The sequence below is a fragment of the Mastigoproctus giganteus genome, chromosome 5 (genome assembly GCF_048544385.1).
Source record: "Mastigoproctus giganteus isolate SK-2022 chromosome 5, ASM4854438v1, whole genome shotgun sequence".
NCBI classification, from domain to species: domain Eukaryota; kingdom Metazoa; phylum Arthropoda; class Arachnida; order Uropygi; family Thelyphonidae; genus Mastigoproctus; species Mastigoproctus giganteus.
Genome location: NC_143579.1, coordinates 194,105,274 through 194,124,613, shown reverse-complemented (window position 1 = coordinate 194,124,613; position 19,340 = coordinate 194,105,274). Strand labels below are relative to the sequence as shown.

At 38.9% G+C, this 19,340-nt stretch overlaps 1 protein-coding gene across 1 annotated transcript in view; it reads right to left on the bottom strand.

Moving 5' to 3' along the window:
• The window catches only part of LOC150085960 (dynein axonemal heavy chain 8-like), a 1,559,705-nt gene that overhangs the window by 170,583 nt on the left and 1,369,782 nt on the right, over positions 1 to 19,340 (bottom strand). Inside the window, exon 79 of the mRNA XM_090374756.1 lies at positions 18,814 to 19,090. Coding sequence (XP_090230882.1) covers positions 18,814 to 19,090 — 277 coding nt within the window. The remainder of the gene's footprint in view (positions 1 to 18,813; positions 19,091 to 19,340) is intronic.

The window sequence follows — 19,340 nt, the reverse complement described above, 5'->3', positions numbered from 1 at the left end:
CAAGAAGGAAAGGGATGAATCAGATTGGTCCACTGGATGTTGATGGTTCAACAGTTGAGGATCCTGCTCAGGTGCCTAACAATCTAAATGAGTATTTTGCATCTACATTCACACATGAGGAGTTATTCAGGAAGGGGAATATCGTAGGTGAAGTAAACATTGGCATTGAGCTAGATGATTTTCTAATCCTATGATAGATACAAGTTGATCTGTAACCAAGTTACAAAGGAGGTTAGGCAGGCGAAGGCAGGTTACGAGAGATCCTTGGCAAGGGATGCGAAGACAAACAGCAAAGAGTTCTTTACTTATGTAAACTCTAGAAGGAAGGGGATGAATCAGATTGGTCCACTTGAGATCGATGGGTCAACTGTTGATGACCCTGCTCGGGTAGCTAACAAACTAAATGAATATTTTGCATCGACATTCACACATGAGGAGTTATTCAGCGAGGGGAATGCCAGAGGTGTATTCAACTCTAGCAGTAAGCTAGAGATTCTTGTAATAACTGAGAGCAAAGTGGAGGAGAAATTGTTGAAGATAAACACAAGAAAGGCACCTGGGGTGGATGGAATCTATCCAGTTATATTAAAGGAGGCAGCAAAGGAGGTAGGCAAACCCTTAGCCATAATTATGAGAGCTTCCTTGGACTCAGGGGAGGTACCCATTGACTGGAGATGTGCAAATGTGACCCCAATTCACAAAGGGGGATCAAAGGCTGACACAAGTAATTATAGACCTGTGAGTTTAACTTCTGTTCCCGGAAAATTAATGGAGGCACTGGTGAAAGAAGCACTGCAGGATCATCTAGACAAGACTTCAGTTATAGCTAGGACACAGCATGGTTTTGTTAAGGGGAAGTCTTGCCTGACCAATTTGATTGGATACTATGATGCAGTCACAAGAGAACTGGATGCGGGAAATAACTTTGATATTATATACTTGGATCTTAGAAAGGCTTTTGATACTGTTGCACATGGAAGACTGCTGCACAAATTGGAGCAGTGTGGCATTGGAGGCAAGTTGCTGCTATGGATAAAGGGGTGGTTGAGGGGGAGAAGACAGAGAGTGGTAATCAATGGACACTGCTCATCGTGGACTAATGTTATTAGTGGAGTCCCTCAGGGTTCAGTATTGGGGCCTTTATTGTTTTCTGTATTTATAAATGATATTGATGATGGTATATCAGGCTTAATGTCCAAGTTTGCAGACGATACGAAGGTTGGCAGGGTTGTCAAGGACACTACTGACACTATGCTGCTGCAACAGGATTTGGAAAGGTTGAGCAGATGGGCTTCGAGGTGGCAAATGAAGTTTAACATTGACAAATGTAAAGTACTACATATGGGAAACAGCAACCCCAGAGCAACGTATCAACTCTGTGGTACTACACTGACAGTGGTAGAGAATGAAAGGGACCTGGGGGTGGTGGTGCAGGCAGATATGAAGTTCTCTGAGCAGTGCAGACGAGCTGCAAGAGTAGCTCATGGTGTATTGTCAATGATATATAGGAATTTTTCTAGCAGGGATAAGGAGGTGATTATTCCCTTGTATAAGGCAATGGTCAGGCCACACCTAGAGTACTGTATACAGGCCTGGAGGCCTCATTTCAGGAAGGATGTAGAGCTGCTGGAACGAGTACAGAGAAGGGCTACTAGATTGGTGAATGGGACAAAGGGGTTCTCTTACGAAGAAAGGCTTAAGTTTTGCAAATTACAGTGTCTGGAAACTAGGCACCAGCGGGGTGATCTGATAGAGGTGTACAATGCCTTGAATGGTTTGAGCATGCTCAATGCTGATGGGATTCTTCCTCTAGCTCAGAAAAATCACCTGAGAGGGCATAAATTCAAATTGAGGAAAGACAGATGTAGGATAGATGTGCGGAAATTTGCCTTTAGCCAGCGGGTGGTTGGTGGGTGGAACAGACTTCCATCCCTTGTCGTGGAAGTTGATAGCCTAAATAAGTTTAGGGCTCAGCTGGACAGGTATTTCGAACGAACAGAGGGGTGAAGTGGAAGTGGTTATTTTTATTTATTTATGTTACTTTTTTTTTTTTTTTTTTGGCTGATGCTGCATAAGCTTGCTTTCTTGCATCAAATGCCTCTACTAATGCTAATGCTAATAACTGAGAGGAAAGTGGAGGAGAAATTGTTGAGGATAAACATAAAAAAGGCACCCGGGGTGGATGGGATCTATCCGGTTATATTACAGGAGGCAGCAAAGGAAGTAAGCAAACCCTTAGCCATAATTATGAGAGCATCTTTGGACTCAGGGGAGGTACCCATAGACTGGAGATGTGCAAATGTAACCCCAATTCACAAAGGAGGAGGATCAAAGGCTGACACAAGTAATTATAGACCTGTTAGTTTAACTTCGGTTCCAGGAAAATTAATGGAGGCACTGGTTAAAGAAGCACTGCAGGATCATCTAGACAAGAATTCAGTTATAGCTCAGACACAGCATGGTTTTGTTAAGGGCAGGTCTTGTCTGACCAATTTGATTGGATACTATGATGTAGTCACAAAAGAACTGGATGCAGGGAATAACTTTGATATTATATATTTGGATCTTAGAAAGGCTTTTGATACTGTTGCGCATGGAAGACTGCTGCACAAATTGGAGCAGTGTGGCACTGGAGGCAGATTGCCGCTATGGATAAAGGGATGGTTGAGTGGCAGAAGACAGAGAGTGGTAATCAATGGGCACTGCTCAATGTGGACTAAAGTTATTAGTGGAGTTCCTCAGTGTTCAGTGTTGGGTCCATTGTTGTTTTCTGTATTTATAAATGATATTGATGATGGTATATCAAGCTTAATGCCCAAGTTTACAGACGATACTAAGGTTGGCAGGGTTGTTAAGGACACTACTAATGCTATGCTGCTGCAACAGGATCTGGAAAGGTTGAGCAGATGGGCTGAGAGGTGGCAAATGAAGTTTAACATTGACAAATGTAAAATACTGCATATGGGAAACAGTAACCCCAGATCAACGTATCAACTCTGTGGTACTACGCAGACAGTGGTAGAGAATGAAAAGGACCTGGGGGTAATTGTGCAGGCAGATATGAAGTTCTCTGAGCAGTGCTGACGAGCTGCAAGAGTAGCTCATGGTGTCTTGTCAATGATGTACAGGAATTTATCTAGCAGGGATAGGGATGTGATTATTCCCTTGTATAAGGCATTGGTCAGGCCACACCTTGAGTACTGTATACAGGTCTGGAGGCCTTATTTCAAGAAGGATGTAGAGCCGCTGGAACCAGTACAGAGAAGGGCAACAAGATTAGTGAATGGAACAAAGGATTGCTCTTACGAAGAAAGGCTTAAATTTTGCAAATTACAGAGTCTGGAGACTAGGCATCGGCGAGGTGATCTGATAGAGGTGTATAAGGCTTTGAATGGCTTGAGCATGCTCAATGCCGATGGAATTCTTCCTCTTGCGCAGAATAATCACCTGAGAGGGGATAAATTGAAATTGAGGAAGGACGGATGTCGGATAGATGTGCGGAAATTTGCCTTTAGCCAGCGGGCAGTTGGTTTGTGGAATAGACTTCCATCACTTGTTGTTGAAGTTGATAGCCTAAACAAATTTAAGGCTATGAACTTTAAGGCTATCAACTTGAACTATCAACTTGTTGAAGTTGATAGCCTAAACAAATTTAAGGCTCAGCTGGACAGGTATTTTGAACGAACGGAGGGGTGAAATGGGAGTAGTGGTTTTTTTTTTTTTTTTGGCTGATGCTGACTAAGCTTGCTTTCTTGCATCATATGCCTCTACTAATGCTAATGCTATTGTTAATATAAGTAAAGAAATTTTTGACTTGGCTTTTTTTGCCAGAGACTTCTTGTAATCTGTCTTGGCTTGCTTAACCTCCTTTGTGACTTGACTGCAGACTAGTTTATATTTTCCAATATGCATCCCATGCATTTTTATTCTCTGCCACATTTCTCAACAGTTCATCTGACTTCCATTTAGGTCGAAGCCTTGAACTGTATTTCTTAGTTGGCATGAAAAGTCTAGTTGCTTCTATGTTTATTTCCCTGAATACTTCCAATTTAGAATTTATTGTTTGTAACATCATTAGTTGTTCCCACCATATATAGAATCTAAAAACTGTCTGATATCACTGTGATCTCCTCTTATGAAAATAAAAACCCTTCCGTTTACTCTTGATGGTAGTTACATCTTTAAGTAAATGCCACATCAATACACTGTGATTACTACAACCTAGTGGTTCCCTTATCTGCAGATTCTTAATGCATGAATAATCACATATTAATAATCATGGTTGCAGGACAGATGTGCAGAAGTTTGCCTTTAGACACTGGATGGTTGATTGCTGGAACAAACTTCCATCTGTTGTGGAACTTGATAGCTTAAATAAGTTCAAGGAAGAACTAGACAAACTATTGGAAGGAATGAATAGGTGAAATGGGAGGTGTCTTTTTTTTTTTTTTTTTCCTGATGCTCTTATAAGCTTGCTTTCTTGCATCATTTGCCATTGCTAATAATCAGATCAAGAGTATTACTGCCCATTGTTGCCTCTCTAACATGCTGCTGTAGAAAACAGTCATCTAATAAATCTACAAAAGTCTTGCTAGTATGCAAGTGACCAATCCACAAGTTCCACTCAATAGCTGGCAAGTTAAAATCCTCCATTATAAGACATTCTGATTTACATGGCCCACTTTATTTCTCTATACAGCTGTTTGTTGATTCATCTCAATCACTCAGCCTATAGTTTTGGCTGAAAACAAAACTTAAAGTTTTGTTTTTCCAGTGTCTATGTCACACCAAACTAACAGAATATTGTGTTGGCCACCCATGTCAACTGGATGCACTGCCTTAGATTTTATGTGCTTCTTAAGAGCCCCTCCCCCCACCTTTTCTGTCCTATAAAACAAAGAACTTGTCACCATGAGCGTTTCGCTTAGGTTTTCTTATGTTGTGAAATTCAGTGAATCGTTATGTTCTGAATTATCATAGAGATGTGATATTTTTTCTCAATGATGACCTCATTGAGATTGGGTTCTTGAGTGCTGCATTCTGCTATGGTTCCTGCAGGATGCTGTTTGGAAGGTTGACCTAATTTGCTTTAGGACTCTGGTCTTGGTATTCCTGCCTGGTGGGGGCAGGTTAAGCAATTATTTTCAAGGTAACAAGTTTGTTGATGATAAGGTGGCTTGTGGTTGCTCCAGGCAGAGGTGTTTTTGGCTTGGGGTATTTTATACAATTTGTTTATAATTGTTTACTTCTCCACATAATTGGAGCTCATTTAAGAGATTGTATAATATTGCAGTAACTGCTGTAAATGACAGGTGTTTGCTGATCTTCTTGGCTGAATAATTCCCTATTATTGGGACACTATAAAATTGATGTAAATGATTATCTTGGATTTTATGTTGTCTAATTCTGGGGTATATTGTTAATTTTTTGCAAATAATTATTGTTGGTGTTAAATATTAGCCTTAACTGTAAATTTGTGGGTTGTACTCCTAAGTCTTGGGGTTTGTTAAAGGTTTTGACGTCTATTGATTTAATGCTTAGTTAATTGTTTAGTTGTTATGCTATAATATATGTAACTGGAGAAAGACATCTATGTCCACTAGTTCTTCTCTTCTTTTAGCTTACTTTTGATCTTCTCTCTTCATCTTACAGGAGGATTTCTTTCTTTATCCCCTTCTTTTTCTTATCTCCTTCGTTCCCCTCCCCACTTCCCAAGCTATCTTCCTGCTCCTATCCTTATTGGGGTTTTTTGGAATTTTCTGAAATCGCACCCCCCCCTTACGTGTCACCTCCTGGATAGTAGTCCCCGATGTGCCTCCTTGTGGCCAAGGCGAGTCACGGGACCAGGTGTCCCCTGCCTGTGAAGTCACCAGGTGCCAGCACCTAACACTCAAGATAACAACATGCATATTTACACACCTAAATACATACACTTCCCAGCCTTGGACTTTTGCTTTTTTCAGATACTACAGCAACATATAGGGGAAACCCTGGAGACCGAACTTAAAATAAACACACCTTGTCCTTTCTGAGAAATATAGCAAATGTTTCTATTGTCATGGCTGTGCTTTATTATGCTCCTCAGTTTTTGGTTTTTTACATGATCAATTAACATGGAATTGATCAGTGCTGATGGGTTCATTTTGACGAACTAGTGAAGAAGAGAAGTATCACCAGATGACTTTTTGCGAATTTTGGACCACCATTCTTAAAATATTAGTGTTTTAAATTTTTATATGTGAGCGCTATGGCTGCTATATCTTCATTGCCATAGTATTAGCATTAGTAGAAGCATATGATGCAAGAAAGCAAGCTTATGCAGCATCACCCAAAAAAAAAAAAAAAAAATTCCACTTCACCCCTCCATTCGTTCGGAATACCTGTCCAGCTGAGCCTTAAATTTATTTAGGCTGTCAACTTCCACAACAAGGGATGGAAGTCTGTTCCACCAACCAACTACCCGCTAGCTAAAGGCAAATTTCCGCACATCTATCCTACATCTGTCTTTCCTGAATTTGAATTTATGCCCTCTCAGGTGATTGTTCTGAGCAAGAGGCAGAGTCCCATCATCATTGAGCGTGCTCAAATCATTCAAGGCTTTATACATCTCTATCAGATCACCTCGCTGGTGCCTAGTCTCCAGACACTGTAATTTGCAAAACTTAAGCCTTCCTTCGTAAAAGCAACCCTTTGTTCCATTCACTAATCTTGTTGCCCTTCTCTGTACTCGTTCCAGCAGCTCTACATCCTTCTTGAAATGAGGCCTCCAGACCTGTATACAGTACTCAAAGTGTGGTCTGACCATTGCCTTATACAAGGGAATAATCACCTCCTTATCCCTGCTAGAAAAATTCCTATATATCATTGAACTTCATATCTGCCTGCACAATTACCCCTAGGTCCTTTTCGTTCTCTACCACTGTCAGTGTGGTACCACAGAGTTCATACGTTTCTCTAGGGTTGCTGTTTCCCATATGTAGTACTTTACATTTGTCAATGTTAAACTTCATTTGCCACCTCTCAGCCCATCTGCTCAACTTTTCCAGATCCTGTTGCAGCAGCATAGCATCAGTAGTGTCCTTAACAACCGTGCCAATCTTTGTATCGTCTGCAAACTTGGACATTAAGCTTGATATACCATCATCAATATTATTTATAAATACAGAAAACAATAATGAATCCAACACTGAACCTTGAGGGACTCCACTAATAACATTAGTCCACGATGAGCAGTGTCCATTGATTACCACTCTCTGTCTTATCCCCCTCAACCATTCCTTTATCCACAGCCTCCAATTTGCCTCCAATGCCACACTGCTCAAATTTGTGCAGCAGTATCAAAAGCCTTTCTAAGATCCAAGTATATAATATCAAAGAACTGCATCCAGTTCTTTTATGACTGCATCATAGTATCCAATCAAATTGCTCTGGCAAGACTTCCCCTTAACAATACCATGCTGTGTCCGAGCTATAACTGAAGTCTTGTCTAGATGATCCTCCAGTGCTTCTTTAACTAGTGCCTCCATTAATTTTCCTGGAACAGAAGTTAAACTCACAGGTTTATAATTACTTGTGTCACCCTTTGATCCTCCTTTATGAATTGGGGTCACATTTGCACATCTCCAGTCTATGGGTACATTCCCTGAGTCCAAGGAAGCTCTCATAATTATAGCTAATGGTTTGCTTACTTCCTTTGCTGCCTCCTTTAATATAACTGGATAGATCCCATCCACCCCAGGTGCCTTTCTTGTGTTTATCTTCAACAATTTCTCCTCCACTTTCCTCTCAGTTATTAAAAGATTATCTAGCTTACTGCCAGAGTTGAATGAACCTCTGGCATTCCCCTCGCTGAATAACACTCCTCATGTGTGAATGTCGATGCAAAATATTCATTTAGTTTGTTAGCTACCTGAGCAGGATCATCAACAGTTGACCCATCGATATCAAGTGGACCAATCTGATTCATCCCCTTCCTTCTAGAGTTTACATAAGTAAAGAACTCTTTGCTATTTTTCTTTGCATCTCTTGCCAAAGATTTCTTGTAATCTGCCTTCGCCTGCCTAACCTCCTTTGTAAGTTGGTTACAGATCAACTTATATCTATCATAGGCATCTGTGTCACGTGTTAATTTATATGTATCCCATGCATTTTTCTTCTCTGCCATATGTCTCATTAGTTCATCTGACATCCATTTAGGCTTAAACCTTGAACAATATTTCTTAGTTGGTATGTAAAGCCTAGTAGCTTCCAAGATGAATACGGTGCTGTTTCTTGTATTCTGTCTATCTTGTGAACTCCTCTGATCATTTGGTCATCCTGGAGTATAAACAGAAAATTTATTATTTATTTATTATAAGTTCTTTGAATGCTTCCCATTTTGAATTTGCTGTTGGTAAGATCATCAGTTGGTACCATTGCTGTTGGTAAGATCATCAGTTGGTACCACTGAATAGAATTTAAATACTGTCTCAGATCATCATAGTCGCCTTTACGAAAGCAATAACCCTTCCCTTTACCTCTGATGGTAGTTACCTCTTTGAGTAAATCCCACTTCAGCACACTGTGATCACTGCCACCTAGTGGTTCCTCTATCTGCAGATTCTTAATGCATGAAGAATCACTACTAATAATCAGATCAAGAGTATTACTCCGTCTAGTTGCCTCCCGAACATGCTGATGTAGAAAACAATCATCCAGTAAATCAGCAAAAGCCTCGCTAGAGTGTGAGTGACCAACCCCCAAATTCCAGTCAATATCTGAGAAATTAAAATCTCCCATAGTGATAATATAATTGGTGTTAACCCTGATTTGCTCCAAATGTATGCATTATATATGTCTATGATTGGTTATGCAGTGCATCCTGATATATAAATTGTAATTTAATTTTATTTCTAATTATTACTGCATAACTATGCTGTATCTCTGTTTTTTCTATTGCAATGTCGGTTTTCACGATCGATAACAAGGAAGCTGCCATCTTTGAACCAATATCGCTTTAGGTACATGATTTTAAACTATATTGCCACATAGAGGGATCCTACCCCTCTCATCCAGTACACTTTATTCCAATTTTACATTCTTATTTTATTAGAAATGTGTTTGAACTTTGCCGTAACTTGGCCCGATTTATCCGGCAGATAGCAGATAAGACAGCTCCCCACCACCAACACACAACAACTAAGTTATTAATTTGGCATAAAAAAACAACTATTCTGTGAGATAGAGTGGACTTCCTCTACCTGTCCACCAAAAATTAAAAATTTTTTTTATTAAAATTAATATTTAAAATTTTATTCATCTGTTTGACATAACTATATATTGTTCTAAACTGTTTTGTGGATAGTATATCTACCTCTTACACTAGTTCACCACAATAACTGTGCATGGATGACAAGTTTATGAACTCCCCAAGAACATCTAAAGAATATCATGTTTAAAGGGTGGTTGTCTGTTCAGAAGCTTAACATCTCTATTTCCAAAATGAAGCAAGTGCTACTTAGAGGAACTCTAAACAGACCACCAATAATCAAAGTCAATGTTCAAGCCATCAAGATGGAAACCACATATAAATATCTTGGCATTATGCTGGACAGCAAGTTGGGATTCGTAAACAAGATTAAGCAGGTTACAGCAAAAATTAATTGGGATCACTAGGGCAGTTTGGGGTGCCAAGCCTTCAACCCTCAGACTGTATTATGAATGCACATTCATCCACATTACTTGCTATGCTGCAGGTACCTGGAGCCACAGAATCATCAACAACCTTGTGAAGAAACACCTACTGCAGGCCCAAAGATTTTTCCTGCTTGCAATCTCGAGAGCCTGCAGAACAGTGTCCACAGATGCACTCCAGGTCATCTGCAGCAAACTACCAATCCAACATGAAGTAGCCTTCCACCATCTTCAGTACTACAGAAGGAAGAGCCCTCCTGCAAGAAATGGAGACTATGCAATAAACCTGAACATGTCAACTAAAGAAGACACAAGAGAATAATCGAAGGATTGATGGATGAATGGAAAAGGGAGTGGATTGCCTCAGCGATAGAAAGAACCACATATGAGTAGAGGAAGAACCACATAAGAATTCCTATCAGAAGCTAAAGCATTCAACAAACAATATGCTACATGGTTCAGGCCTGGACTTTACCTACTGTTTTTGCTGACCAGACATGGCAGCATAAACTCAAAGTTATACTCTCTTGAACTAACAGACTCACCTCTCTGCCTCTGCGGATCACCAGAGACAGTCAACCACCTAATCTTCCAATACCACATTTATTAGTACCTAAGGGCTCATCTACAAATACTCACTGAAGTACATGATCAAGAAACCAAAAATCTCATCTTGACTCTTCAAAGATTCACCTCCTTTGCTGACTTTGCAGACAACTTCTTCAAATGCAGGCAAAGAATCCTTACTGCTGTAAACAAAACTTGGAAGCAGATGGACACTGATTTGGCCACTCATTAACAATGACAAAGACCAAAGCATGACAGCAAGCTGAAGAATCCTGATCGGAACGAAAGGATTCCACTGTCCTAACTTCTTTTCTCAAGGGATGCCTCTCTCTTCCAATTTCCTACTACCTAAAACTTTACCCTCCCCTCCCTGAAACCGGACTTCTCCCACTGATACACAATCTTCCTTTCACTTTTTTTTTGGGGGGACCCCCAGGAGGAAGGGTCCTCTCTGGAGAAACCTCTTTCTTGGCATACATCCACATGGCTAATAGGATGCAGGGGACAGTGAACAAACCCATGCCTGCAAAGATGCCAGGAGCTGGAAAACAACACTCAACAGAACAAATGAATCAAGGGCACCTCCGTAGCCGGTGGGAAGGAGCAGCAGTGCGTAGCACACGCTTCTTGATTAGACCGGGGTTCGAGCTCATCACCACCAAATACGGAGGATGCAGAAAGGTCAGGGAATGACCACTGCATATTCCCGGAGCAATATGGCCTTAGTTGCTAATGCTCCTAAAAACCAAATAACAAACAAACAACGACATATGAATCACCCTACGCACCCACACTGCCAGCACTGGCAAAAGACTCATGCAGCAGCTAATGGGAGGAACCCCAGAGACTGCCATGAAACATAAACACATTTTGATTTTGTCCTTTCTGTATGGCAGAGGGGGGGCCCCCCTGTGCCACATGAAAATCAATACTACTACGTCCCTTCTGTATGTTATAAGGTAAGGAGGTGAACTGAGGTGTTGTTGTAGTTGTATCACCTGCTTTCTGCAGGTTCTGTTCCACCTTCACGTAGCCATTTGTAGTGGGTGTGCTCTAATGTTTGATGGTTTTTTTTACAGTTAATTGTTAAATTGTTTAAGATTAAGTTTGATATTTTTTATGTTTTTATAGTTTAACATGCCTTTCTTCTATTCAATAATAAATCACATCGTTTCATCTCAGGTGAGTAATTTTATTGTGAATATTGATAGTGTTTAATTTCTTACATTCAGTTATAATACATTTTGAAGTTTTTAATCAACCATAGCAGGACAAGGGATTTCTTGTTTCCATGCCCTGATTTGACTTTCATTAGGGATTAATATCAGAAAGTTTTGATTGTAAGGGGTCTTTTTGACCTTGTTGTGTCTAGAAATTTAATTTAATTTGTTTGTGAGTTGTGCTAATGTTAATTTGTTTTGTGTTGTGGAATATTACTATATTCCAAAATTTTGAAAAAGTTAAGCCTAATTTCCATATAGTGAGGTTATTTTGTGGTAGTCTGTATATCTTTGCTTTCATATATATTAGGAGAGTAGGTGCCATGGCAAGGCATAAAAAGGGTAAAGGTACTATGGTACATAGTAATCAAGGTGAGAATGAAGGTTCTGGCAACTCTAGTAGTGAGTTGAACTCACTACTAGAGTCCTGATGTAGCCGAGTGGTCAGGAGCATGAGTACAGTATCATGTGTTCTTTGAGTGGACCGGGGTTCAAGCCCGTGACTGTTTAATACGATTAACATTTGCATTGATGATTTATTGTTATTTCAAATGACCTGGTGGTCGTGCCAGAGTATAAACAAGAATAATTATGAAGAAGAGGAGGAAGCGTAGATCAAGGAAAGGGGAAATATACTCCTGAATTTGAAGATATACATCAAGTGAGGATGCAGTTACGAAAATTTTTGTTTTGTGATGCCAATAAGGTGACCAGAGATGCCACAAATTTCATACTTGAAATGTGGGACATTTTGGAAGTTAGAGCCATAAACTTTTTATATTGAAAACCAAGTCTCGAAGGCAAGAGTAGTATGAGATTGTCATATGATTGTAGAATAGGAGTTAAAAGAGATATATGCAGATATTACGAAAGGAGACAGTAATAAATAGGAGAAACCAATGCATACTTTACTGGTTAAGTTTGATACTGAGAGAATAATGACAAGGAAGGCAGTTCAACAAGAGTTAATGAAACATGTGAAACTAGCTTTCACATGTTTCATTAACTGTTATGTTAATTTTTGTTGTGTCTTTGCTTTCATATATATAGGAGAGTAGGTGCCATGGCAAGGCATAAAAAGGGTACTATGGTACATAGTAATCAGGGTGAGAATGACCCTGATTACTATATCTTCTTCAATCAAGACATCATTATTATTTATTTTCCTTATTGTATTGTAAAATTATAAGGAAAATAAATAATAATGATGTCTTGATTGAAGCAGACTTGCAAAATGATACAAATTTAATTCAAAATTGTGAAAAGCTTTCTGAATTGGACTTAGGACAGAAAAAAGGAAGATAACTGTGTATGGTGTAGATCTTGATACAGAAAAGGACACCTTGATGATGGTGAGAATATATGAAAAGAATTTGAACGAACATGGTTATATTTATGAAGATATTACAGAACAAATTAAAGTGCATTCTTAATAGGGCAAGAGGAAAACTGTTGAGGAATTGGATACTAAGATGACTTTTAGTGTAATTAAAAATTCTTGTGTAGAAAGTGTGAATATACATAAACTGGTCATTGTACGACACTGTTATTGTACCAAAGTGTTTTAAATGTCTTGCATATGGATACACACTTCCAAATTTTGTAAAGGGGAACTGATATGTGGACACTTGCATGTGCACCGCTGTATTGTCTATCAGATAGAGGACAGATGGACAAAAAATGTTTCATATAGCATTGACAGGTATACTATTTGTACTGCAAATTTAGAGAGATTTGATAAGATCATCAGATGGAGCTTGTCTGTTGAAAATGAAGTAATATGGAATGGTAGCCAGGCTGAGGGAAAAGTTGAGCTATTTGGTAGTTGTTGTTATTTGGTTTTTAGAAGCATTAGCAACTAAGGCCATATTGCTCCTGAGATATGTGGTGGTCATTTCCTGACCTTTCCGCATCCTCCGTATTTGGTGGTCACAGGCTCAAACCCTGGTCTAATCAAGAAGCGTGTGCTACGCACTGCTGCTTCTGCCCACCTGGCTACGGAGGCACCTATTTGATAGTATGATTGCTCAGGCTATGCATGGCTCAATGAGAAAAGAAAAAGGCACAGTCACACAGTGCCTTAGTGGAATAGAAAATTAACTGATAAAAGGATTAGAGTGTTTTGCTTTAGGCAAGAATTCCAAAGGGCCAGACAACATGATGTACAAAGTGAGGTTGAGGAATTAAAGATGAATTATATGAGGGGGCAAAGAGGGTATACCAGGTTAATAAGAAAAAGTAAGTATTTTTGGGGATTACCCCATAAAATTATCATGGCAAGATGAAATTAGATAGGGTTATTATATACTGAAGTCACCTGGGCCTGAGAAGATCATGAGCTGGAGGGGTTTGGTAAACGTTATATTAGAATCTTTGTTCTCACATGATAGTGAGGATAATGAGACAGTCCAGCAAGAGATAAGGAAACTAAATAAAGAATATAAGGAGATAGGAGAATGTTCAAATTTTAAGAATTAAAGGAAGCAGTAGATTTAATTAAGAATGGTATATCCCCAGGAAATGGTATGATACAGCCTGTGGTAATACAATTTTTCATGAAGATATTTTTCTCGACTTATTTAATTCATGTTTTTAAAAGGAGGAGTTTTTCTGAAGATATGGAAAGAGGCTGTGATAAAAATTTTAGTTAACAGTCCAAAAAGAGATGTCTGCACCCTATATCTTTACTTCTTATTATAGCGAAACCTTTGAGAGAATGATTATTAAGAAAATTTTAACTCATTATAAGGCAAAAGGATCATGTTCAGATAGGCAATATGGCTTTTAGAAGGGTAGTACTGCAGATGATGCAGTTAAAGCCATAACAGATGGCACAAAATACTGTTCAGAAAAATATGATGGGTATTTTCCTAGATTTTAAGAGAGCATTTGATAGGATATGTTGGGAAAGTGTGATAAGGAGACTTAGATTGGCACAGTTACCTGAAGTGCTGTATGTGATTATGCGAAATTATTTGAGTGAAAGACAGGTAACAGTTAGAACTTATTATGATGAAATCAATAACTGGAGGGTCACATCAAGGACTGATTGTAGGTCCTTATTTATGGACCTTTGTAATCGATAAAATACTTAATGTGGATTGGGAACACTCAGAGCCATTTGCATACGCTGATGCTTCGCTATCCTGATAAAGGCTCCAACTTGTTCTCACTTACCCACTTACACACATTTTCATCATTTCAGTCACCTTATCTTCCAACTGCTTTCTAGAGTTATCCTTTATCAGGATGCTTCACTATCCTGATAAACTCTTGAAAACAGATGTAAGATAAGGTGACTGAAATGATGAAAATGTATGTAAGTGAGAATAAGTTGGAGTTATTGGTAGCAAAGTCTCAGATGGTTTTGCTTAAGGAAAAATTCAGTGCTTCTAGACCACCATTTGTTCACACTCCTGTTGGATCCTTGAAGTATGCTCCCATTGTTAAGTATCTGGAAGTAATTTTGGATGAGAGACTGATCTTTCCACCCCATGTCAAGTATTCAAGATGAAAAATATATATTATATACTGTGTATTTGTAAAATAATAAGAGGAGTTTACCTCAATATAGTAAAATTAGAAATTAGAATACTCTAAAATTAGAAGAATAGTTAGAGTTAAATGGGGTGTGAAAGGGAAGTCTAGACCTACTATACAAGTGTATTTTTGTGCCTATCATAACTTATGCTGGAGGTGCATGGGGCTATAAAGATGGACATATTTTTAATCAAGAAACATCTGATCTCTGCTAAGACTTGCCCTTCCAGCAGTGACCCAAGCTTGTAAGAATGTTCCAAATGATGTGTTATGGGTAAAGAACTGGCTGACACTGGAATATTCTCCTCAAAAAAAAAAAAAAATTCCTACAGAGATTCTGGGAATAGCATGCCCAGATGAAGCAAAAATGTACGGAAAGCAGGATAGGAAGATGGAAAGGATGAGAATCTGGGTAGAAATTGATCAAGTGTGGCAATGTAGGTGGAATGAGTCCAAAAATAAACCCCAGGGTCTCACATCTGGTGAGTATGGGCTTGACACACCCAGGGTCCTGAGCTGGATATCATCATTCTTCTCTTCTCTTCTCTTCTCTTTCTTGGTGATTTCCTTCTCTCTCTCTCTCTCTCAGGGTAACTCAGAATTTTTTTTTTTTGACTGGTGCAGCATAATCCTCGGGCTTCCTTGCACCATATGGTTAATAATAATAATAATAATAATAATAATGGTAGGGTCACATATGGCTATTTTCCTGATGTGACAGTAGCTAGAAGATATATGGCTTGGCCAGATGTAGGTGTACGTGCTACTATGCTTATTACAGGACACAGACTTAAGACGAGGTTCTGTGAATTAAGGATAGAGCAATCTATATTATGTTCTTGTAGTGTGGTAAAAGATTCAGATCATATGACAAGGTATTATGTGCTGTACAAGAACTTTAGAAGTCAAATGCTTGAATTGACAGGAGTTCTGCAATTTGAGTCATGTACAGTTTACTCATTGATAGAAAATTATACTATCTTTAAATATTTTGTATTTAAAGTATTTGTTAGAAGACAGACAATTATGAGTAAAAATTTAAGGTTTATGTAAATATACTGCTAATTATAAATAGTTGTATATACTGGTATATATACAACTATAGATAGTGTATATATTATATACACCGATGAGCCAAAACATTATGACAAGCGAGCCGTTATGCAAATTGAAGCAACTGCAGGTAAACTACGGCACGTGCTTGGGTCAGGACACGGTATAAAAAAAAACCTGATACTGAGCTCTGTTAATTAGTGTTATTTGGATGGGAAAGGCAGTGGACTTAAGCGAGTTTGACAAAGGCCAAATTGAAATGGCCAGACGACTGGGTCAGAGCATATCCGAAACGGCATGGCTGGTGGGGTGCTCATGGTCAGTCGTGGTTAGTACCTAGCGAAAGTGGTCTGAGGAGGGGAAACCCACGAACCGCCAATGAGGTGTTGGACGACCATGGCTCATCGACGCTCAAGGTGAGCGAAGGCTCTCCTGGATGGTATGTGACAACAGAAGGGCGACTGTGGCGCAACTCACCAGTAATTGGAATGCTGGTGACGGGAGTAATGTGTCACAATACACAGTACATCGAAGCCTCATTTTCACCCTGATGAAAGGGCTGCGTAGCCGCAGAGCATTCCGAATACCCATGTTAACCACGGTTCACCAGCGACAGCACCTACAATGGGCACATGAGCATCAAAACTAGACCTTGGGTGATTGGAAGAAGGTTGTCTGGTCCGATGAATCATGTTTCCTGTTACACCATGCGGACGACAGGGTACGTGTGCATCATTTACCTGGATGCACCGTGGGACGAAAACAAGCTGGTGGCGGTGGTGTCATGCTTTGGGCGATGTTCTGCTGGGATACCCAGGTCCAGTCATCCATGTACTGGGCACTCTGATGTCTGTCACCTATCTAAACATCATTGCTGATCAGGTACACCATGTATGGGAACGGTCTTCCCCTCTGGTAGCGCCGTATTTCAGCAGGATAATGTGCCTTGCCACACTGCCCAGATTGTTCGAGACTGGTTCGCGGAACATGATGAAGACTTCCAGGTATTGCCTTGGCCTCCAAATTCCCCAGACATCAATCCCATCGAGCATCTGTGGTTTGTGTTGGAACAGCAACTCCGATCTGCAACAACTCAACCACAGACCTTACAGGAGTTAAAGGATCTGCTGGTTACGTGCTGGTACCAGATATCACAAGACACATTTGGAAATCTTGTAGCATCCATTCCTTGCCATGTACGAGCTGTTTTGGCTGCACAGGGAGGACCAACATCATATTAGGTAGGTGGTCATAATGTTGTGGCTCATCAGTGTATATTTATGGATATACCTGAATTGTATACAGTATGGTTTTTTAATTGTAAATACTATTGAGATATATATGTTTTTATAGTGAGATTTAAAGTTTTATTTATACATAATTCAAAATAATAATAAAACAGAATGGAATCCAGGAAATGTGATTGTCATTGAGATCGTAGGAATCATGGTGCACTCCTGTAATCCAGCATCTGGAGGTCTATGTGTTATATGTTTTTCTTTTTTATACATAGTATGAGGGTAAGAAGTTTAAAATGTGAGTGTTATATTTGTTAGATAGTAACCAAAACCCTTACATGGCTGAGCTTATGGCTCATGTAATGTTTATAGATGGAGGTTTCCTTTCTCTATACATTGTACTTCCCATATTCAGATTCTGCATCCCTTATATCTAAGTGACACCAAGTTTCCTGATATCTCTACATCTGCATTTGGTGACTTGACGAGCATTTCAAATTCATCAAATTTATTTACTATACTCCTGGCATTGGTGTACATACAAGTATACTTGAACCCATTCTTACTCTCAGTTACCCTAACACAGCCCATGTATTTCCTTGTTCCAAGATGACCCACAGCATGCCTCGAAATTCCCAGTACCTTGCTTACTGAGCTGCTGCATGTTTCGATAGAAGTAGTGCAAGAATCACTTTCACTTCTGCCTGCGGCTATTGTTAATCAGTCTGTATATCTCCCCGCCACAAGCTACAGTTTTCCGACCCACCTAACACTACCTCAATTGCATCGTTTCTATTTAAGTGCAACCAGCAGTAAATTCTGGTTTGTTGTTTTATCTGCAAAAAGCATACACAAGAAATGGCTAGATTTATTAGCTATTTATTAATATATTCATACAAAAACAAAAATCAAGAGGAGCAACTAATATACTTAAATAAGAATATTCAATAAAAATAACACAATGATATTATATGCCAAATTTCACAACACACAGTGAATTCTTTGACAACTTTGGGAGCAAATAAATTTTATAACAGTTGATACTCAGGCTGAAAGCTGATAAATTTACAAAATATTAAGTTATTTTATAAGTAAAAGATCCATTGTATTTTAGTATAAAAATTATCATTCAAATTGATATTAGCATCACTATTGGCCCTACAAACAAAATTGTTCTGCTCCAACAACAACAACAAAAAATTTAACATGGTCTTTGAATTTCTTTAAACCATCATCTTCAGCTACCCATGGTGGGTACTTATGAGTATTCCAATGATCAGTAACTCACTGGCTAAAAGGAAACTTTCTACAACCTATATTTCTGTAATTCTTCCCACTGTAGAGGAAGAGCTGTAGAAAGTTTAAGTAGGTTTTCAGAATGTGTGAGGTGAACAATTTTGGGTTCTTGTTAATTTCTAAGAGCAACATGGTACAACAAACTTTTAATAGATTGCATTTAACAAGGTATGGGTTTCCAGGGTTGAAAGAGAGATAAATAAGCATAACAGAGTGCAATTACTTACATGTACAAGATCTTTCTTCATTAAGGCTCTAGCATGTATTTCTTGACCTTGGCCCATGGATATAGCTTGTACTTCAATCTCTTTCTGTTTGGCTAAACCCTCAATTTGACTTGTGGGATCAGAACCCATTGATAATAAACAGACTAAAGGCGTCCTTTCATCACTTTCTCCCCATGTTACATCAAGATTAAGAATTACTGGGCTAGCATACCTTTCACCCAAGGAATCTGCCACATATTTACGTGCTTGAGACAGGGTTCGATCTGGACACCATGATCTATCAATTCAATTTCAAAATAATAATAATGAAAAAATTATAAAAGTAAAATATATTTCATGAAGCTTATTTATATAATAAATAAAAAAAAAAAAGCTATATTGGAAAAAGCAATTACTGTGCCAGCATATAAAAAAAAGGAAATAAAAATGATGTTAACTACATACAGGGGATTCAATCTAGCAAACCTTTATGTTGGCCAGCTCCAAATTAAAAAATATTTTAACTAACTAGTACAGGAATGACAACC